Source organism: Leiobunum rupestre, chromosome 7, assembly GCF_980474605.1.
Source record: "Leiobunum rupestre chromosome 7, qqLeiRupe1.1.hap1, whole genome shotgun sequence".
Taxonomy (NCBI): domain Eukaryota; kingdom Metazoa; phylum Arthropoda; class Arachnida; order Opiliones; family Sclerosomatidae; genus Leiobunum; species Leiobunum rupestre.
Genome location: NC_143390.1, coordinates 20,453,429 through 20,480,574, shown reverse-complemented (window position 1 = coordinate 20,480,574; position 27,146 = coordinate 20,453,429). Strand labels below are relative to the sequence as shown.

At 35.7% G+C, this 27,146-nt stretch overlaps 2 protein-coding genes across 2 annotated transcripts in view; both read right to left on the bottom strand.

The window, feature by feature from the left end:
- LOC149935076 (uncharacterized) overlaps positions 1 to 27,146 on the bottom strand; it is a 323,937-nt gene that overhangs the window by 38,337 nt on the left and 258,454 nt on the right. The window lies entirely within an intron of this gene.
- On the bottom strand, positions 5,399 to 9,161 carry LOC149935086 (uncharacterized). Its single transcript, XM_090154483.1, has one exon. It carries the CDS (start codon positions 8,951 to 8,953, stop codon positions 5,798 to 5,800), a length of 3,156 nt encoding a protein of 1,051 aa, XP_090010609.1. The 5' UTR covers positions 8,954 to 9,161; the 3' UTR covers positions 5,399 to 5,797.

Sequence of the window (27,146 nt, the reverse complement as noted above, 5' to 3'; positions counted from 1 at the left end):
TTTCACCCATTGCTGCACCTTCTGCTGGGTTAAGTGGCTTGCGTCAAAGATGCGACCATCAGAAGTAGGATAATACAACCCATGCTGGATTTATCACCTGTCCAGGCCAGGGGCACGCTGGCGTAGGGCACTATGATGAAAGGCCTCCGGTGGTATGGCCCCTGTTGCTAGGTGCAAGCCAAGGGGCTATATTCTGACACACTCGCGTATTAGCACCAGGCGACGCGGCCACGGCATTAATTTAGGGTTACCGCTGCAATAAAGCAGTGAGTTGGGCTACTTGGGTCTGAAGGGCCGTCATCGCCGCTGCATTGGCGTCAGTTTCGGGGGCGCTGTTGGACATATTGGCGGGAAAGTGGCAAGGGGGAAGGCTATTGCCACCAGAACTGGTTTGAATAGCAAAATGAGTGTCGAAACACTCCTGAAAACTATACAACGTACCAAACTTAGGGGCACAACCACGTGTATGTAAAGGTCTAAACTCCGTCACCAACCAATAGAAATGTGCATATACTACCAAAAAAACTCCGACAGCCTGCCAAAAACAGAGAATTAATGTAAGGGAAAACTAATGGGAACGGAAGTGACCAGCCTAAAAAACTAATAAACACTCCTAACATAAGAAATTACGGGAACATAAAATAATGCAAATATGTAAAACGGGCAAAACATTGAAACCTAACAAATACTAGTAAAAAAAACAATTGGAAAACCGAAGAAAAGCACTCAGACGCGCCGCAAATAAAATTTAAAATAAAGGCCAAAGCAAAAAACATAAAAAAATAATTAATGGTACTGGGGTTGAAACATTTAAAACCGAATTCATTTCACGGAGACGGACCCGCAAAATGTTACACTTTTTAAGTAGAGTAAGACGTTAGATTAATTATTGGGTGCAAATAGATATGTCTAGGGGTTTTATTGACAAACTTAGATACAAAAGGAAAGTGTCGACATTGTTAAGATCAAACGGTTTGTGTTTTAATGAGAGTAATCAAAACTGTTTGGTGCTAAAACGAGTGAAGGGGAATCATTTTAGACTAGAAGCATAGCTTAATTGTTACAACAGTGAAAGTGGGAATTAACGGTAATTTGAAACCTCTACATGAACAGCGAGGAATCAAATGTCAGGATAATATTTTACGCCCTGCTTTTTGTGAAACTCAACCAGTCAAATGCCAAAAAGAAGTCCTACATTCTTCTTCGAGGAAACGTAAAAAGCAAACAATCAAATGCCTTAAGGGAGTTCTACAACCAGAAAATTTTGGAGATGTGGAGAAGAATTTAATTTTACAAGAACACAGCTACAGGGTTTTAAATTAAGGCTTGCTTAAATGAAATTCAAATCAATCCTGAAAAAATTATTTTCTCAGAAGATGTATCATGTATATGGTTTTTTTTTAAATATTTGTTGAAATCAAGGACAGATCAGACTTCCCGATGCATATCCACAAGCTTATGACAAACGATAGGTTTGTAGATTAAATTGGAAAAAGCTTCAAGGTTTTTCAGGTATTTGATTTGCTGGATGAAGCAGAAAAATACCTACTATCTCAATGTTTTCTAAGAAGATTTTTCAATAATGTGTTGATTAAAGTTGTGGAATTATAAGCGGCAAACACTGCACCGGGAAAAAGTACTTCTGGAATTAAACAAGATAAAATATCTCTTTTGACGGAGAAAAATATCCCAAAAATAAAAGTTGGTTATACACCATATTGGTGGATACATTATCCGTCAACTAATTTTGGCTTACGGCTGCGCAACAAAATCATTAATAAAAAATAGTATTAAGTTGAAGAATGAGAACTCAAATGATTTTACAAAGTGGACCAAAATCTTGAATAAGGGAAGATTATTGATTCTAAAACCAAAAGCCTTTACTTTTTTTGTGAAGATAAATTACGAAGCCAAAAAATTCTTTTAGAATGCAAGCTGTAAAGATAGAGTGGCAAGTTTTTTATCAAATGTGCTAACTAATGAAACCCTAGTCAAAAATTGGTTTGAATTGTGGGGCTCAGATCGTAAACCGGCAATAGATCCGTTTGAAAGTTAAAAAAAGTCCGAAAATAAATTTTTCGGTCCAGAAATTCAGCACTTCAGCAAATTAGTCAATTTGGTCCAGACGGTTTGAAAATTAAAGAAACCATTCGAAAATGAAGTAAAAATTTTCGGTCCAGAAATTCAGCACCTCAGAAAATTAGTCAATTTGGTCCAGACGGTTTGAAAATGAAAGGAACTATTCGAAAAACAAGTAACATTTTTCGGTCCAGAAATTCAGCAGTTCAGAAAATTAGTCAATTTGGTCCAGATGGTTTGAAAATTAAAGAAACCATTCGAAAATGAAGTAAAATTTTTCGGTCCAGAAATTCAGCACTTCAGAAAATTAGTCAATTTGGTCCAGCCGGGTTGAAAATGAAAGGAACTATTCGAAAAACAAGTAAAATTTTTCGGTCCAGAAATTCAGCACCTCAGAAAATTAGTCAATTTGGTCCAGACGGCTTATAAGATAGAAAGACTTTTAAATTCCGTTTCCTTTTTAATCTATATTACTGCTCTACCTCTACACTGTGTGCACGTTTCAGCTGTCAGGTAAACCGGGAGCGCAACAGCCCCCATTTAAAAACAATTACGCAGCCCCCCCCCCTTTTCGATTTTGAGCGTTGATTTACGCAGAGTACGAAAGTTCCGAAAAATCTCCCGGAGAATGCGTTATTAATAGATTAGTTTCTATTGGATTTGAGATACAGGACCCAAGCTCAGAATAAAGATAAAGAAGCTGAAGTCTGAACCTATGTTTAACTCTTTTAACCCGCGCTGAAGGTTAGTGAGCGTATGCGAATTTCCTACGTTGTTCCTATTGGATTTGAGATTCGGAGCTCAACCTTAGAATACAGATAAGGAAGCTTTAGTCACTATGCTTAACCCTTTTGACACGTGCCAAGGCTTGGGAAAAAACTAATTTCACCCCATCGATGTGGAACTACTATTACGTCTTGGCTGACTTGCTTAAATTACGATATTAATATATCAAATTTATATTGTGTATATATTACGCTATTTATATATCAAATTTATTTTTGTATATTACGTTATTTATTTATCAAATTTATTTTTGTATATTACGTAATTTATACATCAAATTTATATTGTGTATATTACGTTATTAATAAATCAGATATATATTAAAATATTTCTATTTAAAAAGCTGCACAATCCCCAAGTCGTGAATCCAAATTTAATAAAATAATATTTTATTTTCCAATCTAAGCTAGCTAGTGTCAAAATCTGATTCAATTTTAAAATTATTATCTCCTAGTTTAATCTTTAAAAAGAAATTCAAATTACTGGATTATATTTTTTATATATATTAATAACCTGGTCATTAAAACGATATAATATAGTTAAATAGAAGCGCGATAAAAGAAATAATCATAAAGTAATATCATGAGAAATAACCAGAAAAATATTGCTGCCATTGATACGATCCACAACACTCACTAGTTAATTGCGCATTCCGCGATTCCAAATGTCTCAAGCGCCCCTCGTTCGGACAGTCTCGATGATCAGCTTCTAACCGAGAGCGCTTCTGATGTTTCCAAGAGAGATCCAGTCACAATCCGTAACCAGTCAAAAGAATCTGAGCCTGATCCTGCCATCGGCTTTTGTTCCCGCTTCGTCAGCTCAGAACTACGGAATCAAAGATCTGTAACCTCAGACCAGTTCGTATCAACCAACGAGTACGTTCTCAACGCCAGTACACCAGTAACAAGATCGACAACCCAACCAGTTTTAGGTAATCAGAAATGAAAAATTGCGTTATATTGCCTATGTAACAAAATGTGGGCCCTACCATTTTGTACACACTATAAACAACATAGTTGTTTACAAAAAAAAATACCATATCATTTGGTATTTCCAAAAAGATCAACCCGAACATAAATTAAAATTAAATTATATATTTAAAGTTTAAATGGAAAATAAAAGGACAATTATCGGTATGTTCCCATTTATCCCAATTTTACCTTCTCCCAAAGTTATCAGTTCTCCCAAAAACATGGTGTCCCATTTGTCCCAATTCCATTTCTCCGAACCGGAGTTCATTTAACCCAAAAATATGTATTCCCATTTTTCCCAACGATCAAGTTTCCCAAAAAAATTGATTCCCACTTCTCCCAACGATCAATATTCCCAAAAATATGGATTCCCCTTTCTCCCAATCCTTATTTTCCAAATATATGGTAATTGCGCGGTTTTAGATCTCATCGGTACGAGTCGATATGTCGAAAAAAATACAGCGTAACATTTGACGGCATTATATTTTTTGACGACATTGTCTAATAAAATAGGAAGGGGCCCATATGTGAATTGACTTGGCGTTAGGTTAGGTTAGTTTAGGTTAGGTTAGGTTAGGTTAGATTAGGTTTACCATATTCATATGGGCAAAATTTGATGTACTTGCATATTAAAACAAAACTTAGATTCATGTTTATACCAAGTGTAATTTTGGGACAAATGGGATTTGGGACGAATAGGATTGGGAGAAATGGGAATTGGGAGAAATGGGATTGGGATAAATTGGAATTGGGAGAACTATTTTGGGCGAAATGGGGGTAAACCCAATTATCGGGGATAAGAACGTTAGCTATTCGCGTGTTAAAAAATCATGATTAACTTTCTGACGTTCGATTAACAAAAATGACTTTCATCGACACTTAAATAAATTTTGCTGATTACATAAAAATAAATAATCGATTCCACTATCGTCTTCTTATTAATTCGCGAGCTTCTATTTATCCGCAATAGAAGGCGCTGAAAATAAACGTAAAATCCCCGTCCGTCAATCAGGTTGGGGGAGAGAAAGTCTGACTATAGGTGTGGGACACGAGAGTCTATTACTGGTATAGCGTCGTTTACCAACCTCCTAAAAGGTCTATAACCCTGGATTAAATAAAACTAACTTGTAACTGGAAAACAAATGAAATAATCGTTGAATCGTACAAAAGATTGACTAATTTAAGCACTCTCTTTGTCTGAAGAGGTAATATTTTACAAATTTAGGATCTATACGCGTTTTAGATATGATTAATGAACCCACATTTTCCGGGTGTTATGGGATTGGCTAAATTTGAATTTATTAAAAAATACAAAACAATTTACAACCATTTCGGTTTACGAATTTGATAATGTCAGTCTTCTAAATAGTGTTGCGGCAAAGGATCTTGGAATAGCGGTAGTGTCTTTAAAAATTCCGTCTGCCAAGAATTAAGTTATTAGAGGAAAAAGCTGAAGGAAAACAATTTTATTGTTTAAAAATTTTGCTAAGAAAAACAAACAATTTTTTAAAAATATTAAGAATACGAAATACATCTTAGAACAAATAATTCGGATTATGAAAATAAGAAGAAATAAAAAACCACGTCTTTCGTAAGTTTCGTTCTAAATTGAGATATTTGGCTCTAAATTAGGAGATTTCGTTCTAAATTGGCAGGTTTCCTTCTAAATTAGGCGGTGTCGTTCTAAATTAGGAGGTGTCGTTCTAAATTAGGAAGTTAATTTCTTCGTAATCGCCTTCAAAATGTCATCTTCTAAAACAGGAATTGAGTGCTACAAGGACTGCTCTGAGGGAAAATACTTTTATTTGGATCAAAATTAAACGGAATGTTTTGGTAAGAAAAAAGCAAGCAGTTTCATTGAATTTATGAACGATGTCTGAAAAAAACCACACGTCTTAATTAGTTGGGAACAAATTAGATTAAATTGAGAAAAAAAACGCATGTTTGTTTGGTTCTAGAATTCAGAAGATTTGTTCTTCAGAAGCGCATTCGACCTTGACAAGAGTGTTCGCGTTCATTGAGACACCCTGGTTGTTATCTGCAATTGTCCGACCTCCCCATTCTTCTAATTTGACGACTGACGGAACACCAACCAACTCCAGATAGTCATAAAGGGGCTCTTTTTTGATGGCGCTGACATCGACTGAGAGTCTTTCAGTGCCAAGGACCACTTCCCTCTTAACTGGTAGGGTCGTTGTTAGGTTCACGTCAGGGTCGGGAACTTTTGCTTGTACGAAGTGGGCGGAGTCGGGGATTTCGGTGCAAGATTGAATTTGTTTCTTTGTCACGCGTCGAAGCTGCACCGAGCAAGAACGAACTCCCCATTGACGACAAAGGCTCTCAATTAGCCGTGGTCGTGACGGTGTTCGGTGTCCTGGATCCGGTTCGTGACCCGTCGAAGCGCCACTTTGATTTGCGGGATGACCATCAAATCGAAGGTGAGCTTGGAGGTTTTTTTTCGTGGTGAAGATCTGGTCAGAAATTGGGCACTTGTGTGGCCCTGCCCTCTGAGTGTGACGCGCTTTTTCGTGAATTAAATTTATCTGGTATCTGGCCCTGTATCCGCGCTTTGGACTACCAGATGGTTTCTCTCTCGTGTGAGTTAGTTGATGTCTAATCAAATTCTTCTTCAATACAGACCCGTAATTACACTGGTAACATTGAAATGGTTTTTCGCCTGTGTGGGTTCTTTTGTGAATAATCAAATTGTTTTTTCGTGCAGATGAATAATTACACTGGTCACAATGGAAAGTTTTCACACCCGAGTGAGTTCTTTTGTGGATAATCAAACCTGGTTTTTGTGCAGACGCGTAACTACACTGGTCACATTGAAATGGTCTTTCGCCCGTGTGAGTTCTTTTGTGGATAATCAAACTGGTTTTTTGTGCAGATGCGTAATTACACTGGTCACATTGAAATGGTTTTTCGCCCGTGTGAGTTCTTTTGTGGGTAATCAAATCGCATCTTCGTGCAGACGCGTAATTACACTGGTCACATTGAAACGGTTTTTCGCCCGTGTGAGTTCTTTTGTGGATAATCAAACTGGTTTTTTGTGCAGATGCGTAATTACACTGGTCACATTGAAATGGTTTTTCGCCCGTGTGAGTTCTTTTGTGGATAATCAAATCTTTTTTTCGCGCAGACGCGTAATTACATTGGTCACATTGGAAAGGTTTCTCACCCGAGTGAGTTCTTTTGTGGATGATCAAAACGCTCTTTTGTGTAGACGCGTAATTACGTTGGTCACATGGAAATGGTTTTTCGCCCGTGTGAGTTCTTTTGTGGATAATCAAACCTTTTTTTCGCGCAGACGCGTAATTACACTGGTCACATTGAAATGGTTTCTCACCCGAGTGAGTTCTTTTGTGGATAATCAAACCTGGTTTTTGTGCAGAAGCGTAACTACACTGGTCACATTGAAATGGTTTTTCGCCCGTGTGAGTTCTTTTGTGGATAATCAAACGGCGCTTGAATGCAGACGCGTAACTACACTGGTCACATTGAAATGGTTTTTCGCCCGTGTGAGTTCTTTTGTGGGTAATCAAATTGGTTTTTCGCGCAGACGCGTAATTACATTGGTCACACTGAAAAGGTTTTTCGCCCGTGTGAGTTCTTTGGTGGATAATCAAATCGGTTTTTTGTGCAGACGCGTAATTACACTGGTCACATTGAAATGGTTTTTCACCCGTGTGAGTTGTTTTGTGGAATACCAAAAGGCTTTTTCGTGCAGAAGCGTAATTACACTGGTCACATTGAAATGGCTTTTCGCCCGTGTGAGTTCTTTTGTGGATAATCAAACGGCGCTTGAATGCAGACGCGTAACTACACTGGTCACATTGAAATGGTTTTTCGCCCGTGTGAGTTCTTTTGTGGGTAATCAAATTGGTTTTTCGCGCAGACGCGTAATTACATTGGTCACACTGAAAAGGTTTTTCGCCCGTGTGAGTTCTTTGGTGGATAATCAAATCGGTTTTTTGTGCAGACGCGTAATTACACTGGTCACATTGAAATGGTTTTTCACCCGTGTGAGTTGTTTTGTGGAATACCAATAGGCTTTTTCGTGCAGACGCGTAATTACACTGATCACATTGAAATGGCTTTTCACCCGTGTGAGTTCGTTTGTGGATAATCAAATGAAATTTTTTTGCAGACGCGTAATTGCACTGGTCACATTGAAATGGTTTTTCGCCCGTGTGAGTTCTTTTGTGGGTGATCAAATTGTTTTTTCGTGCCGACGCGTAATTGCACTGGTCACATTGGAAAGGTTTCTCACCCGAGTGAGTTCTTTTGTGGATAATCAAACAGTGCTTGAATGCAGACGCGTGACAACACTGGTCACATTGATATCGTTTTTCGCCTGTATGCGTTCTTTTGTGGATAATCAAACTGGTTTTTTGTGCAGATGCGTAATTACACTGGTCACATTGAAACGGTTTTTCGCCCGTGTGAGTTCTTTTGTGGATAATCAAACTTCTTTTTCCCGCAGACGCGTAATTACATTGGTCACATTGGAAAGGTTTCTCACCCGAGTGAGTTCTTTTGTGGATGATCAAAACGCTCTTTTGTGCAGATGCGTAATTACACTGGTCACATTGAAATGGTTTTTCGCCCGTGTGAGTTCTTTTGTGGATAATCAAATCTTTTTTTCGCGCAGACGCGTAATTACATTGGTCACATTGGAAAGGTTTCTCACCCGAGTGAGTTCTTTTGTGGATGATCAAAACGCTCTTTTGTGCAGATGCGTAATTACACTGGTCACATTGAAATGGTTTTTCGCCCGTGTGAGTTCTTTTGTGGATAATCAAATCTTTTTTTCGCGCAGACGCGTAATTACATTGGTCACATTGGAAAGGTTTCTCACCCGAGTGAGTTCTTTTGTGGATAATCAAACATGGTTTTTGTGCAGACGCGTAACTACACTGGTCACATTGAAATGGTTTTTCGCCCGTGTGAGTTCTTTTGTGGATAATCAAACAGTGCTTGAATGCAGACGCGTAACTACACTGATCACACTGAAATGGTTTTTCACCCTTGTGAGTTTTTTTGTGGATAATCAAAGCGCTCTTTTTTGCACACGTGTAATTACACTGATCACATTGAAAAGGGTTTTCGCCCATGTGAGTTCTTTTGTGGATAATCAAACCGGAACTTCGTGCAGACGCGAAATTACATTGGTCACATTGAAAACATTTTTCTAGTTTTACACAGTCTATTTTGGTTTAGGAATATCTCTCGCTGCTTCGACTGGCAGGATTTGTACCGTGGCTTTTAAGGCCTAAACCATATAAAATTCCAAGTTCTCCAATCACGAAATGGATTCAGCGGTCACCCCTTCTGAAAGTGATGAATGAAATTAAATTTTGTTTACTAACAACAGAGGAAGCAGTGAAAATTCCTCAAGTGGAAATTTGAGGACAAATAACGGAAAAAAAATAGTCTAAATAAGGAAAACATACGATTAATAATTAAACTTATCGTTCAATTTCAAATTGAGAAAGGCAGTAGTCGTTACATTTAGATAACTTTAAATACATTTTAGAATGGTTTAACGAGTGCCTAGCTATTAACATTTTCGAAAAATTCGTCCTCGCTTTGTGAAATTTTTGGTTGAATTATCACTGTGCGAAGAAATTGGCGAATAATAGGATTCAGGATCTTCAAACCATTCCTTGGTTAGGAAATTACTTCAATAAGATTTTAAAAGCCTTTTAACTGTTTATGCGGTTTTTCTAATAATATCAAACAATAAAAGTGTAAATCGGGGGTATTCCGAATTTACCTTTTACGTAAATATTATATTTATCTTAATTTGAGCCATGAAATAGCACCTATTAAAATATTCGTCCTCGCGTACTCGGTTGTACGCCAAACTGCGAATCGGAAATAATATGTCAAAAAGCAAATATTTCGTCGTTAGGTTTCTCGGTTCGACCGGTAACACCGGTTGTAAATTGGGCTGAAGTGTAAAAAGACATGTTTGAAGGGCTATTAGAAATGAGTAATGGTGTCCAACCGCGCACAAATATTAAAAAAAAGGTTATTCTGCGCTGTCAACGACTGGTAATAAAATACTTAACTTGTATTTCATAGGTCTAGTTCATGTTATATTTAAATTCAATTATGCGTTTGTTATAATAATGCGGGTGACACTGCGGTACTTGAGTGTACTGAAATATAAATCAACTTTCAATAAACTAACAAGTAAATAATAATGAACAGTTTTAAAAAATTGAAAAATAGTGGTGATTTTAGATATTTAAAAAAGTACAACATTTTAATACTGATATTGATCGAACAGTTAAATTTGAACAACCACTAACTAAAAAAAATAGCTTTTTTTAATATCAATTAAAAGTCGGTTTGCAAATGGTAGAAATCACACTAGAAAAGGTACAAAGTATTTATTACAACAACGTATCAAATTATAGTACAGAAAAAATCGGAACGACACGTCAAAGTCATCTGTATAATAATAAAATTGAGTTTGGAAAACGCAACAAGTTACGCTCGCAATTTTTTTAATATTTTTCCTGTTTGTTTACTGGAACTGTCGCGCCATCTGTTTTAGTTGATTTAATTTTTATGCAATTATTTATGTTTTTGTACTTTTATATTCCTGCGTTTTAAATTATAAATATCTAAAAAGTGTTTGTTAACTGAAGACATTATTTCCATTTTGATTATTGTTTAAAATCAAATTAAAATGTTTTATAATTTACCTAGGTTTATAGGTCAATGTTGTTTCGTCGCGTACCCTACTGTAACGTAAAATTTTAATTCGCGGCGCTCCCAATTCAATGCGCCAAACCTTGTACTGGCGATGCCACACAGTAACGCAGGTGGTTTTTTCGTGTACAAGGCTTAGTGTAAAATATTCAAATGTAATAATGTTCATACAAATCCTCATAATTGAATAAAACTAAATGAAATTATTATTCTTGCACCTACCTTTATTAATGTAATATGGCATACTTTCTCGTAGTAGAGGTATTTGTTTTAGAAATAACGTGTTATTTTCATTGTGGAGTAGTTTGCATATTTTCGTCAATTCGCCCGAACGGTTTTTCGCCTGGGAATTTCATCGATACAAAAGAACTATCGAGTCTCGAGGAACCAAAGAAATGTAATAAAATATTTAGCGTAACACGAGCCGATAATTCCTCGACAACAGCGGACTCTTTACGTCCTATGGGAAAGCGCGTTTCAAAGGGAGGCGTGTTTTTATATTATCTTTCACCAACTGTTTCAGCATGCTGAAGCCTACGCTCTCCTTACGTCTAAGTATACAAGTCATACTGATATTCGAAGCTTAGCTTCGTATGTGTTGAAAACAAGGGTGGAATAGATGTTGTACGTGTTTTGGCGGGGAAACATTGCTGTTTGAATTAAGCAAAATATTAAAATGGTATATCTCTTCGCTTTTTCGCGGTGTTATATGCGCCATATACTAAAAGTTCTAAATTTTGATAAAAATATATAGTCCCGGTCTTTCGAATTAATAATTTTTATAGTATATTTATTTTAATTACTTGATAGTATATTTATTTTAATTATTTGATAGTACATTTATTTTTATTATTTAATTGTATATTTATTTGTATTATTTGATAGTATATTTATTTTAATTATTTGATAGTATATTTATTTTAATTATTTGATAGCGTATATCACTTTATCAGGGCATGAAATAAGCACAGGACACCGGACATTGTCCGATAAATTTTGTATATGTCCGATAACTTTTTAAAAATCTTAGAGGGAACATAGGACATTTGTCCGATAACCTTTTCAATAAACTGGGAATGTTTTTTTCTACAAATCAAAAAAATGTATTTTCAGGTACTATAACTGTATATTATATATTTTTAAAGTTCGTAACAATCAAAACAAAACCCAAATTGTATCGTCTGCAGCAGCAGACGGGGTTTTGTTTTGATTGTTAGGAAGCACAGTGCGGCAAACTGAGCACAAACCTGGCCAAAATAAATCGCGCGTATAAACTTTATTTTAATTTATAATATAGTTTATAAACCACTGCACAATTTACCGGTGTTTGATTTCTGACTGCCAAATTGTTTTCTCCATCTGGCTCCTTTGAAGAAGTTGATTTTTTATTTAATTGTAAGTGAGAGTTTTTGCATAGTTATACATTCAGGCTTGATTTAAAAGGGAAAGATATTTTTTTCTGCAGTCTTTAGTTTTGGAATCATCAAAACCAAGTAGATATCGATATTTTAGAGTTATGAAACTATTATACAAGGCCGCGTAGTTTAAATAGCGTGAATTCTGGAAAACGACAAAGGTTTGTTTTTATATTACTTTAAGAATGTGATTTTTAGTTATTATTTTATGTAGATTAATTAACTTCAATTGTTGATTAACGTTCTTGAATAATTATTATTTATCATAAAATCGATTAAAAGGTTTACCCATACTTGCCCATTTTCGATTTTTTGTACATATTTTCAATATATATATGATTTATACAGGGTGTCGAATGAAAAAACGATCCAGTGCGATTACGTCAAGAACCGTTTTCTATACTAATTTCAAATTTTTGTGACACTTAACACATGTTGGGGGGCAATTAAAAATTATAACATCGATGACCTTGAACCGTTAGATTAAGAAACTTCGTTCCAATTAGATGACCAACTTGTTATAAGTGTGACATTTTTCGGCTTCCAATTGATGAAATTAATTTGGGTCAAAGTTATTCAGACATAAAATTTAATGAGGAACAACTTTCTAATTGAAACGAATTTTCTATATCTAACGGTTCTCGAGATGATTTTTCAATGACCTTGAAGACACGGTTCAAGGTCATCGATGTTCTAATTTTTTTAGTAGAGAGACAGGTAAAAAATGATATACTTAGAAACAGCGAGGTTTTGGCTTATCATGCTAAAGTTGCATTATATTTTGCGCCCAACAAGACATTGCACTCAGAGGGCATAATGAAAGTGTAAATAGTAAAAACCGAGGTAAAATTGAACTATTAGAATTGTTAAAGAGGAATTTAAAATAAAATCTGAAGCTATGCCGAATTATTCAAAATATACTCCCGGTACGATTCAAAATGAAGTTATCAACATCTGTGGTAAACTAGTTTTAAATATGATAGTTGATGAAATTAATCATTCAGGAGGATACTTTTCAATTTCGGCATATGTAACATAATTACTCATAAGTATGCCTCTGTATAACATTTCCATTGAAAAAAATTCAATGAGACCTTGTTTCACGCGGAACATACATTAAGCGGACCCAAAAATGCAAAAATGGTTATAATCCTCGCGCTATTGAAAAGGTTACCATGGAAATGAAATCACGTGATCGCGAGGCACGAGCTAAACTTGACATGGGTAAAGCCAGAAGAGCGCGAGGAATTCTCACTAACTTCCTTTTCCCATCAGTAAAGTTGATGACGCGTATTTCGTCACGGAATTGTAAGTGCCGTAATTTACGCCATATCCCGTGAACAAGGTTTCATTAACGAAAATGCTTTTATGACATACTTATGAGTAATTATGTTACATATGATTTCGGCAGAAGGATCGAAGGATTAGGGTGGGACGGAACAACTAAGCGTGTGCCTTATGCAGCGGCGGCGATCGGAAAATATTTTTCTGGGGGCACGGGCCATTATTTTTTCATCCAAAAATTCATATACTTAAAACTTAAGCCAGAAAATGTACAGCTCTAAATTTTTATTAATACATATATATTGTTTTAAAAGTATTCTTTCTATTATCACATCCGTCAATGAATACATTGATAATAAAAGTGAAGTAGATATCTTTAGAAAAATATATGTGTACTTGTCTAGATAATTAAGCCCTTCTTGGCCACATACTTAACTAAGGTATTTTAGGTAAAATAGGATACACGACAGTTCGATTTTCTGTTTGGACGAATCTATCGAAATCAATTTTACGGTTATATCACCTTTATGCTACTCGCATCTGCAATCTCAAAATCACTTCTGTCAAAAGACTGAATTCGGACCCATATAAAGGTAGTGATATAAAAAAATTTCAACTTATTGCTCTTTTTACTCAATTTTATTTTTGTGGGGGTTCTGCCCTCGTTGGTTTTTCCCTGTGGGGGCTCCAGCCCCAGAATTTACACGTTTTTAATGCCGAATCAATAGCTTCGGAGGTATTAAAACGTTTATCAGAAAACGTGTTAGATAACTAAAAATGCGTTTCACAAAGCTATGATGGTGCCAACGTTGTCTGGGGAGAAAAACGGTATTCGAATAGAATCCCTTACGTACGCTGCTACGCCCATTGAGTTGGGAATATTAATCTAGAGGTCCAATCGAAACGTCGGATTTCAGTATTTCGCGAAACAAGTTTTTAAAAATAAGAATACTGTCGTCTGCTCCTATCGGCGTCCCAAATGACGAGAAAACGTTATCATTCTACCCGTGGCGCCGTCAATGATTCGTTCAAATAAGACGCGTTTTCGAGCAAAAAGATTTTTTTTCTTCAAAATAATGGATGGCGCCACGGGTCATATGATAACGTTTGCTCGTCATTTTAGAGTAGACGGCACATTCATATTTTTCAAAAACTTGTTTCGCGGGGAGCAGATTTGATTGGATCTCTAGATTAATATTCCCAACTCAATGGCTACGCCCATAGATTCAATTTAGTGTTAATAGATTCGTGTACAAATATAAATCTTTTTTTCGATAATTCACTGTAGTCCGCCATTTTGTTTTAAACCTGTTAGCCCTGCTAACTTATCGACCATAATGTCGTTCCACGATAGAATATCCCTTTGTAATTTTCATCCGTTAACACGAGGTACATTTGAAATAATTTATGTTGTATGGTTGGTGTCTAAGGCCTGGGGCCGACACCACCTTGTGAATTTTGAAAACAAAAAACCAATATTTTGTATGAGATTCCCAACTAAATCCAGCTCTCAACATGGATAACTATATAGAAATAAGCAATGGAAGTAGAATAAATAGAGATCCAAACAAATCTGGGATTCGCGGGACACGTTTTATTTGAGTAGGAGAATTAGGCTTAAGTTTCAACTCTATCGAATCGTGTTGGCGCCATCTGTTTTTAGCCGTAGGAAAGATAACTGTCGTCTGCTTTATTGATCTTGGCGGAAATTTTGAACGCAATACTTGTTTTGATAGTTCTAAGATATGTACACTTTTAAAATTTGGTAGACCTTAAATATTTTTGGTTTTAAAAGTAAAATCACTTTTGCATTGGGTAGAAAATGTTCTGTCAAAAGTTTTGTAAATACTGGGAGAATTAAAAAAGTTTCTTGGCATAAGTAAGAAACTGAAAAATTGATAAGATCACAGATGTTTCTGTTATTAAAAATTATGTTTTGAAGATTTCCTATTAATCGGTCGGATTTGTTAAAAGAATGGCTTGAACCTATCGGTAATTTTAACTGGACTCCTGATCCAAATGACATGATTTGTGGTGACCATTTTTTGGAATCAGATTATCGTTAAATTAAGATTACTATATACAACCGCAGTTCCAACTTTACCAGAGCAACACATAAAAAGAGGAATTGTATTTAACAAATTGACTAAATAAAATTAAAATAAGCTATTTAAATTTTAATTTAACAAATAATTTTAGAAAACCTTTCCTTTAACTGAATTAGATCATGTTTTTTTAATGAACAGTCACTTTTTTTTAAGAATGCATTTCAATTTAGAATTATTTTCAGAGTTACAGTTTGTCCTACGAAAAAGGTGTTAAACTATTTTAAACTTTGGCCATGTCATTTTTTTGGTAAAGAATACAATGCGAAGGGTAGTTTACAAAAGCATTCTTTCTTCAATACATTATGAATTTCACAGACTAGATTTTTCCAATCTGAAAGTAACCTATGGCTATTTTTGCAGTACCTAATAATACAATTTGAACCAGTCATGTACCTTAAAAAAGATACAGCATATATTAAGCCTTGGATAGATTTAAGTCGAGTTACTTTATATACTTTCCAAAACTCTCATTCAGTTGATTATTATTTTTATTTAACTTTACAATTTTTAGTAATAAACGGTAATTTCCTCATTAGAAATTTAAAGATATAAACTAAAGTTTACTTAACTAGATTATCGTAAAAAAAACAAGCGTGAACGGTTAAGGATTGAAATATTTTCCCTTTTTTTGTTTTTGAAGAAAATGAAGATTCACAAGGTGGTGTCGGTCCCAGACCTTAGACACCAATGAAATATTTTCCCTAAAATTACCTCGCTCGCGATTTTATCACTTAGTTTTTTCACTTCCAAGGTCAATCACAAAATATGGACCAAAAAACTTGGCAGTGAAAATCCATAAAAGATGGTAGCTCTCATGAGGTGTAAAAATGGCCGCAGGAAAAAGATTTATAGCTCGAGTGAGAGAATTACTGGGGCTTTTAAAAGCCGTATAACTTCCAGAGAAATTCTGTGCTAAGAGCCAAATATTTTGAAAATGCGCAAAAAGAACTTGGCCATAATGAAATTTAAAAAATGCCTAAAAGCTGTGACGTACGATGGTCTAAAAAATGAAAAGGAATTAACCATTTTATGATAAAACTTGACTCCCCTGTTTTAGCCAAACAAAATATTATCTAGAACGGGAAACCAGATGAGGCAGCTGAATGTCGGGGCTACATATCGCAGTTTGAAAAAATTTAATTGAATTTATTTCATCTGGGGTGTGATTCTACTCTTGTCGTAAAACATTTAACGAAACTAAATTCGTAACAATGACAATTTCAACGTGACTAACGAAAAAAATATCATTATTAATGGTATAACGATTAGTGTAGAATCGCTCGCCCCTGACCTATATATGGGGGCCCCAAAAACCTACTATAGCCTACCCTGAATAAAGTCTTAGCGCCGCCACTGATTTTACGTGTTTTGGCGAGAAAGCGGGTGGAATAGATTTCTTTTGGCGCGAAAAATTAAGAATTGAGATGAATTCGAAGAAAAGTATGTTTTTTAAGGTATGTGAGTGTAAGAAAGAATCTTGGTATTATGAGCAGAAGAAAAAGTGTGGGAGGCCGAAATCTTTGGAGCCAAGTAAGTTTGCAAAGAAGAAAATTATTCCTTTTCCTACAAGTACGGCGAGGATTTGAAGCAACATTTGAAGTCAGTGCAACAGTGGAAATTCAAACCAGAAATTCAAACATTCAAACACTATTCAGGTCAAATGTTTAATGTGTACTTTGTATTATTAAAGTTTATTTTGCGTTTAATATTTCATGATCGCTAGCCAGGTAGGCAGGGCCGGATTAACCCCAATATCTGCCCTAAGCAATTTAAGAATTTTTGGTGCCCCCCCCCATTAATTAGTAGACGCCGGACTCAGGAAAACAAAATTATCATTTGGATTCTTGGATAATACTAATACAGATGCATTTATATTTTATTTATATTTTACTCCGTAACTTAATTTTTTAACGTGTATGAGATACATTTTGTAGGGTAAATTTTTATATTTTTTAAATTAAATTTTATGGTAAAACCGCCACTGAAATAAAGCGAAGCTTCTACAGCTGACATCGGCAATTCGCCAAAACGACTACCTCAGTACCTCTATAAATATATTATATACCGCGAAGCTGGTGGCGATAACAAAATGGTAACACGAAATGTTTTGACTATACTAAAGTATGATATTTATACGTAAAAGTGGTTTTTTAATTTTTAAGAATTTAGATGATGCCAGACTACCATTATTTCAAAATGTTTTCCGAGTTAAATGTATTTACTGAACTGTGAGTGTCAATAAATAAAAATTTTACCAAAATACGTGACTTTAGTATATTTAGTATAGTCAAAACATTTCATGTAGCATTTTGTTCCCGCCACCAAGCCTGCGGTATTCAATATATTTATTAAGGTAATCGTTTTGTCGAATTGCCGATGTCAGTAGACGCTTGGATAAGCATGAAGGAATAGTAGGGAGGGGAATTCCGACACTGCGTTAAATCCCATACCGCAGTGACAACTCGCCGCTGCCGGGAGGGGGGATAATAACAAGTGGGTCACGTGACCCAAATAATAGTCTTACACGAGCTTAGCCCAATTAAAGTTTGCAACTCTACCCACGGATTCTTTTTTATCGGCGATTCCATCTCCAGTAATTAATAATCATAATAATAATCAGCTAGGCTAATACCCAAGGCACCACCTTAGGCCTAAGTCATCATGCGACTTTTGAAGCCTTTAATTCAGGTGGCCGGGTTACAATGCGTAGGAGGGTGGTGGCAAGCCCTGCATGCTACGCATTAAATAACTATTCCCCAGCACCAGTCTAAACGAAGTGACGATTCCCGCGTCATCTCCCCAGCCATTTCATGGTACAGCTCTACCCCAGCGCCAGTCTAGACGTAGTGACGATTCCCGCGTCTCTTTCTCTAAGAGTTGTAGGAAGATTCTTCTAGCTTTTGATTGTTACTTCTAGAGGCTGATTTCCTCGCGTGGCTGTTATTCGCAATCGCGTGCGAGAATTCTTCTAAGTTTAGTATGATTTCTACCGTGCCGTGTCATGCCTACGGCGGCGGCGGCGGACGCCGGACAACGGAGCGAGACCAGGAGTCTTACTAAGAGCCAGCGTTGCCAACCTGATTGAATAGAATTATCGTACCAACACCTGAAAATTATCGTATTTCAGTTCTATTTATCGTACGCTTCAAAAATATCTAGAGGTCTGACTAGCGAGTAAAAAAGGGGGGCGAAATTAAAAAAGGGAGTGGTTCTTCTCTCTCTTTAGACAGAGGAATAGAGAATCACCTGCAGCGTTCAGTAGCGGCGCTAAGGGTGGGCTGAAGTGGGCCTTAGCCCCCCTGCATTTCTGAGTGGGGCCACATATTTATAATTAAGAGGCCACATATTTCAATTTATGAATTTTCTTTATCTCTAGAAATTTGTTTTATTGCCAAAAAACGTTTTTCTTGAATTTTTTTTTTTCAAATCAATTCGTTTATTCAAGAAGATAGTAGACCATAAACAGATAGATTCGGGAGGTAGGGAGCAGAAATTGAGAGATAGTTGAATGGACAATAGAAAGAAAAGAAAGGGGGTTTAGGGAAATACCCCGGGAATGCACGTGTCCCCACTAGGTCGGATACAAGGTCAGTGTGTCAGAATTTATAGCCCGGTGTACCTAATAACAGAGACCATACCACCGGAGGCCTATCATCATAGTGCCCTACGCCAGCGTCCACCTAGCCCGGACAGGTGACAAATCCAGCATGGGTAGCAGTACCCTACTACTGATGGTCGCACCTTTGACGCAAGCCACTCAACCCAGCAGAAGGTGCAGCAATGGGTGGACCAATCCCCACTTCGCTCACAGCAGTGGGAGTAAGAGTGGATGCTGTAGCAACTCCAGCCGACACCCTACCTACGTAGGTAAAGAGTCAAACCCTTTGGAGAGAGCTCCTAAAGGGGAACGACGGGCACACAGCAGCCCAAGCAACCCGGCACAGCTGGCACCGAAGATCCCAGTTTTACTCCAAAAGGCCGGGAAACAGGACCACCGTGCCCGCATATGGAGGCATGCCGCCCCACAGCAGGCTACCCAATCCGCCGAGGCGGCCAGTTTGCACGGACCCTCTCCGTTAGCATGAGCCGAAGCTCAGTATCCAGCCCAAACCTGACCAAAGTCGGAGGTGAAGATAGGACCATTTGATCAGAGCTAACATCTCCCAATGCGCCACCGCCCTTATGGGTTACAAGAGCCGGACCCCGACTCCCGGTAAAGCCACCAGTTCTTGCACACTCTTACCCATTTAGGTCACGGATACAAGGTCAGTACGGGGTCCAGTAAACGCAACGAGAGCCGCAACAATAAAACGACCTTACTCTTCTGGCTTCCTAGAAAATTTATAAGGGGTCACTAAAGTTGTAAGTGACACAAAATACTTAGCCCACGGAGCCCACCAGTGGAAAACCCTAAGAGCCGCTACTGGCAGCGTTGCCATATACGTACTATGATTATGGTACAAATACCATTTTGCATAATTTTATAAATGGTACTATTTTTTTCAGAGCGTACTGTAATTTAGCGTCAAAACTGGTATTTTTCAACAACGTACATAACAAAACTCATTCCTACTGAATTATTCTCACAATTGTCAATATCGTACGTTGTAATATTGTACATCCTACTGAATTATCGTACAATTTCCAATATCGTACGTTGTAATATCGCACATCCTACTGAATTATCGTACAATTGCCGATATCGTACGTTGTGATATCGTACATCGTACGGAAGGTGAAATTATCGTACAAAACGATAATTATCGTACAGGTTGGCAACGCTGCTAAGAGCCTATACGGCTCGTGTAAGACTAAAAAGGGGATAGACGTGGTAGACTTTTTTCACTCGCTCGGTAGATCGCGCCCTCTATTAATAAGAATAATTTTGAAAAAATAAAAACCGTTCTTTCTAAAAAGTACGGATAGAGTTTGTTACAAACCAGTTCCATCGCGTGACATATTGTTAGCCTTGAGGCTTCCCCGTTGGAAGGACTCTCTCCTGGCCAGACTGAACTGTGATCGCTTACCTACCAATGAAAGACTATTCCTTATCAACTTAAAACAGTCGAATGCTTGTACTAGTTGTAACACTCAGGAGGTCCAGACAGTGGAGCATATTCTGTCCTCCTGTGTTCGTGGTCAACCAGTTAGGCCAAGACTTTTTCATGCCCTAAACACAGGCAGATATGATACAAATCTACAAGGGGTGAAAACCGCGGTCCAAATCGGAGACATGGCAATCATTTCTGATATCTGTGCTATTTTTCGCGCGGCCAGTATTTTTTAAAGCGCAAGTAGAATACAAAGCAGACATAAATAGTCATTTTTTTTGTTTTTTTTTGTTAAAAACACAGAAGAGAAAACAGTAGAAAGGACTGCCAACTTTTATCTTTCTGTATATATATTTTTTCTTTTTCTTTTGTTTTTGAGTATCTGTATCAGCAAGGGGGGACAGTTCGCTTCTTCAAAATCTCCAATTTTTTCTCGCTCTCGCCGAGCGCGGTTATGACGTCATTCCTAGACTAGCGAGTCGCGCGTCTTTCAAAACTCTATGGAAAGTTGAAACGCTAATGCATAGGTTATCATTTTTCTGTTTTAAAGAAAATTATTGAAATAATTTAATTCTTTTAATTTTTAATAAAACAAATTTATTTAAAAAATGTCCATTGTTAAAACATTAGCCATTTTAACAAAACTTTACCCGTTTCATGTTTATAAACTTAAAATTTTGACATGGAAACATCACAAATTTCAGATCAGACACTTTGACATTAAACACTTCAAGTAACTGAATTAAAATTTAACAATATCAAAGTGAAATTTAATTTTATATTTAAAAATATCACAGTTAGTACATAACTGCATTAGTTAATTTACATTTTAAAATAGCTATAATTATACCACTACAAGTACCTCAAATTAAATTTTACAATATCAAAGCTGAATTTAATTTATATATAAAATATTACAGCCAGTACATAACTGTATTAGTTACTTTATATTATCAGTTATCATTAAAACACTACAAGTAACTCTATTTAAATTTAACAATTTCAAAGTTTAGTTTAAATTTATATTCAAAATATCACAGTTATTACCCGACTATTTTTAGTTACTTATCAACTATTTAAAAATTCTTAAGTCTAACTGAACAATAACTGAGATCAGATGCCTTATAAATTTTACAATTTCAATTAATGAATGTTTAGGGTTAAATCATTCTATTAAGTTCTCACTAAATTATGTCAATATTTTGGACATCTTTTTATGTTTTTTTTTCTACCATTATCTTCAGATTCCTTAGATTTTGGCTTTGCTATAATACTTTTCAGGAACTTCATTCTCACTATAATTCTAATTTTAACGAAACTTTTGATAACTTCCAAAGGACAGAAGTTATTGGTTTTAAATATTTTTTGACTTATATTATTTACAATTTGTTTCTCATTGCTAATGGTCTTATTTGGTAAATATTCTCTAAAAATGGCTTCATACTTTTTAATTTCATTGAAAAAAACTTTGGAAGGAACTACTAGTCCACCATAAGATAACAGTTTTGCCCACGATGGGAGACAATATGTATGATCCATTTGCTCAGTATCATTTAAGTTTAATAAGGGATAAGTTTTAAAATGTTTTTTTTGCAACCCATCCAGCCAAATATTCCAACCCATTATCTTCTAATTGAGCGAATTCGTTTTCAACCCTCTCATTTTCATCTTCGATACTATTTATTTTCTTTCTATTTGGAACTTGTTCATTCGAACTTGGGTTTTTAAAATTAATAGTACTTAAATTATTATTCTTACTGGGAGAGATTTGAATCAATAGTTCAACTAAACTGTCAATCTGGGAAATGTTGTCAGAATCAAAATTATCATTAGTATCATTGAGGCTTTCTCGCTCGTATTCAATAGAGGCGTGTTTTAATGCGCTTGAAACTAAATATTCCTCTGAAGTTTGGGCTGTCGTATTTGAATTTTCACTTAACATACCAGGGTTTCGACCAAGAATAATAATTCTAATTAAGGAATTGAGAGGGGTTGGGTGGTCATCCAATCCTCCTCTTGCGCGAACTTGAGAGAAGAAATTCTCAAGACAGTCCTGGTTTACTTTTTGGGTCAAAATATATTTAACAATATATTTTTGCACGACTTCTACATATAAATCTTTTAAAGACTGAATTGAAAGTATTAATGCTTTTTGAAAGACCTGAAGGTAGGATTTTCCTTTACATGTCATATTACTTATTAAAGAAGCCATTTCATCTAAAACTGCGTTTTGTTCCTTTAGGTGGATTCCATATCCACACTTTGTAAATAATAAACTATCTCTCTGTCTAGAATTAAAAATATCAAACCAGTCATTAACTGTTTTAATAAAAAATGCAGTTTCTTCGTACTCAATTTTTTCCTCATTTGATATATTTAATTGACTAGATTTTGAAATATTTATAATGACTGTGGAAACGGTATTAGATAGTAGTTCTGCAGCTGCCCTTACATTCTGCCTTTGAGTACCATGACAATCTATATGGCTTTTAGATAGTTTATGGCAAGGTTTAATTTCTTTGTCATCTAATTTTAATAATGATTTAATTGGTTCAATTCCAATTTGAACATCATCTAATACAAAACCTGTATCTATAAACCAGTTTCGTATTAATTTTACAGTGTGAGGCGCATCCGCAAAACAAAAGATTTTTTCATTAATTACGGGATTATTGAACCAGTTTCGTTTGTTATTATTAACTCCCACTCCTAGCTCTCTCCACAGGCCCTGGTTTCCTCCCCCCATGTCAGACACTGAAGCTACAACATTAAATCCTATATCATGAACTTTAGATATTATATCAAACAAAATAGACTTAGTCATTTTAGTGTCAAATCCTATGAATATTGGCTGTTTCCAGTTACTAAACAAGCCTCTTAGCATTACGACCTGCATTTGGGAATGTTTACCCACTACTTGGTCTCCTTTGGAATCATACTCATATTGGGACTTAATTTTCATTTCATCGTAAGTAATAACAGATACTTTATCCATTTCTGATTTACTGCCCCCAACCACTTTCATAATTTGTAGAACATCTTTCAGAACTCCATCACTAACATTAATCTTAGATGAATAACCTTTGAAAGTTGACAAACCTGGAAGCGGTATTCGCATTTCTTTTCTTAAAAGTACATACGCTCTTTTACTACAATACCGAAGTGCGAAGGCTTTATTCAAATCATCTAGAGTCCAGGCTACCTTCTTTTTACCCATCAATAGTTTGACTTGGCTGTCAGAAAAAACTGTAGATAAAATTTTCTTACATTGAAGTAGATCATTGCGTTCTTTTAGTTGTTGTGACTTAAGACAATTGAGCTCTTTCGTTAAGTACCTAATGGAAATGTCTTTTATCAAAATGTTCTGCCTTAGCTCTAATCTGCTGCGTCTGCATTTTCGTAGGGTATGAGTTGCAATACTGAAGCGTTTCTCGTATAATTTACGACTTTTTTCTGATTTTTCTAGCTGGGTTTTGAGCCGTGAAATTTCTTCTTCTTTATCACAAGTGCAGAATGTTTTAGTTTTAGGTACAATGCAATTTGGCTCATTGGCTTCATTTTCTTTTAAAGTGGCAGGTACATGTAAGTTATTATTTTCTATTGCATTTTCTGCAATCTTTTTAAATTTCCTTTTCCTGGCACGTGACTGTCTATTGTTTGAAGAACTACTAGAGCAATTAAGTTTTGGATGAAAATTTGTTAACTTGGCTGATGGAGAAGCTGAAGCTTTTAAAATTTTAGCATGTCCTTTTCTTGGTATTCCGGTTAATTCGGTTCTTAAGTCTCTTTCAAAATCTTCAGGAAGGAAATGCTCCGAACATACGTGAGATGTTGAAGGATTAATACGATCACCTCTACGACAGCGTACAATCCACATTTTCCGACGTTCTTCAGCTTTGGGAAATGTATGATAGCTTATGTGTTCTGTTTCTGGGGATTTTTTGGTAGTTCTTAAGCAATTTTTGCATACCGCAACTGCCCACCTTGTCCCAGTCATATCAAGAGCTGTTTAAAATAATTTAAAAAGTTAATTTAACTCTTAAAATAAGTTAACAAAAAACTACAATCATTCCAATAACCTAGGCCTAAATTGTATAAGTATGCTGTTCATGCATTTTCCAAGTTATTTATATTTACAAGCTATCCTTAAATACAATTAATAATATAAGTAAAACAATTCCATATCTCTAATCACTAATTTTATTATATAAAATACTTACTTAACACAAAGCTTGAAAGTTTTATCAATTAAGAGCCCTTCCCGCAACGTCGGCTAAGCACCGCGCGCTTTGTCTTCAGTGAGTCTGAAGTCTAGGAATGACGTAGTACCGTTAGCCAATGAACAAGCCCGAAAATTAACATGCGAAACTTTGCCGAACCAGCCAACCTATATTAGTAAAAATTATCTAGGAACTTTGCTGTATCAGGGCAGGGGGTAGAAACGTACGTGAAATGCGTTGTCTCATGCGATTCCCTAGTGGGAGAGGTGGGGGTGGAAGTTTAGTCTGAAAAGTTTCAGCGGGTTCGTCTGCTTCGCTATATGGACCTCGTGTCCTCGTTCGGGCCTCGGGCTAAAAAGGAATCACGCTTATTGTCAAAATAAACTACCCAAATCTAAAAAGCCAAATGGTTAGTACTACAATTTTAATTATCATCGATGTAGTCATAAATTGTTTGTTTTAAATATAATCTCAGTTGTAAACTTTAAAAAATGCTTCAAAATTAATATATTTGCCCAATGAAGAGATTGAATCTCCTGATTTACCTTTTGTATAAATAAGTTTTAAATGCATAATTTCAAATGTTTTTCTATATTTTTATTCTTTTTAAACAGCTTTGCTTAGAAAACAAGTTGGCAAGCCAAAATATACCTCTCCTCGGAAGCATTGTCCCTAGTGGTATTAATTTCTCGAGATGACCCTCTAAGTTATATCTCCCCAATTCAGAGTTATTTACTAATAACATAATCCCGGTTCAATCCCGCCCGGTATAAAATTTTAATTAAAATAATTGAAACGAAACAACCGAGATTAATTTGTTCAGAATATTATAAATTAAGTAGTTACAACAGTGAGTTAGACGAACTAGAACAACGCACAATTGAATTTAACCCTATTTACAGAATAATTTTATCAGTTAAATGTAATACGAAGCAAACTTTAATAAAATAAATATCTACAGAGGGTATTTGTATTTTTATCGCTTACGATATAACAACACAAAAAACCTTCTTTAAACCACTTCACACGAAAAAATGATAATTAAAGCCAACAATACCGCCCAAAAGCTCAACACAATCAAAATTAAAATACAACTAGCGGTATTAATTTCTCGAGATGACCCTCAAAGTTATATCTCCCCAATTCAGAGTTATTTACTAATAACGTAATCCCGGTTCAATCCCGCCCGGTATAAAATTTTAATTAAAATAATTGAGACGAAACAACCGAGATTAATTTATTCAGAATATTATAAATTAAGTAGTTACAACAGTGAGTTAGACGTACTAAAACAATGCACAATTGACTTTAACCCTATTTACGGTACAAGTTTAGCAGTTACATATAATACGAAGCCAATTTTAATGAAAGAAATATCTACAGAGGGTATTTGTATTTTTGTCGCTTACGAAATACTTGCCGCATAGTTAACGCTCATTTTATTTCAACGTTCGTCCGATCAAGATACCGTAGATATCTGGTAGTGGACGACTCGTAGACTGTCGGAACCATCCTGTTGACGTTGTGACACATACCGCATGAAAAAGACCAAAACCGTCCAATTTCCAATATCATATAATGACTCGCACACCCAGGATATCAATGACTGCATTAGGAATCGTAGATATCCAAATATCCACACCACCAAAAAACTTATTAACAAGAAGCGAAAAACTTACCATTCACAAAGCACAGAAAGCCACTTGACTAAACGTATATCAATAAATGACCGTAGAGGGAATAGTTAGGGTTCTTTATAAATAAACACAAACGAACCCAATTGATGAACTGCATTAAACATCTTAATCAGCCGAGAAAACGTTTAAAATAAATTACGACCGAGTTGTTAATAAATGAATTATTAAGCTTGAAAACCAATACGCTAAACCTAATAGATAAGAATATACGACTGAAAAAACTAAATAAATTACAAAAAACTAACGGGTTCTACCCTTTATCTTATCTGCTGACTGCGCTAAAACAAGATTTGACCATTAAATTTTTTGAAAATGCGACGTATACACTTTGAAGGTTCCGTCAAAAATTATCCTTTCCCAAACGTAAAGGTTCTCAAAACATTAATACACAAAAAATAAGTAAAAAGGTTCCTCCAAAAAATGAACCATTTTGCGGAAGAAGTAAATAATTTTAAAAGAATAAAAGATAAAACAAATATACAACCGCAAAAATAAAACGTCAAATAATAGAAGAAAAAAATCTTTAACTCCATTCATTAAAAAAACCCTAAACAAAAGTACCAAATTGAAATAAAGCAACTTATTATATTAAACAAGATTAAGTCTTTATAATTTTTTCGTAAAAAAACCACATTAGGCCTTCACAATTTCATTCGTAAAAAAATTCAAGACTTTGTTAAATATTATGCTTACAATGAGTGTCTTATTTGCAAAATAGCTTGAAGTTATCGTTGGTTCTGTGGTAGAGCGCTCGACTGCCTAACTGAACGGCCCGGGTTCGAAACCTGGGTGACGCATTTGTTTTTAAT

Excerpts from the sequence above, each read along its gene's own strand:
- LOC149935086 (XM_090154483.1), bottom strand. The coding sequence starts at position 8,953 with ATGGGCGAAAACCCTTTTCAATGTGATCAGTGTAATTACACGTGTGCA.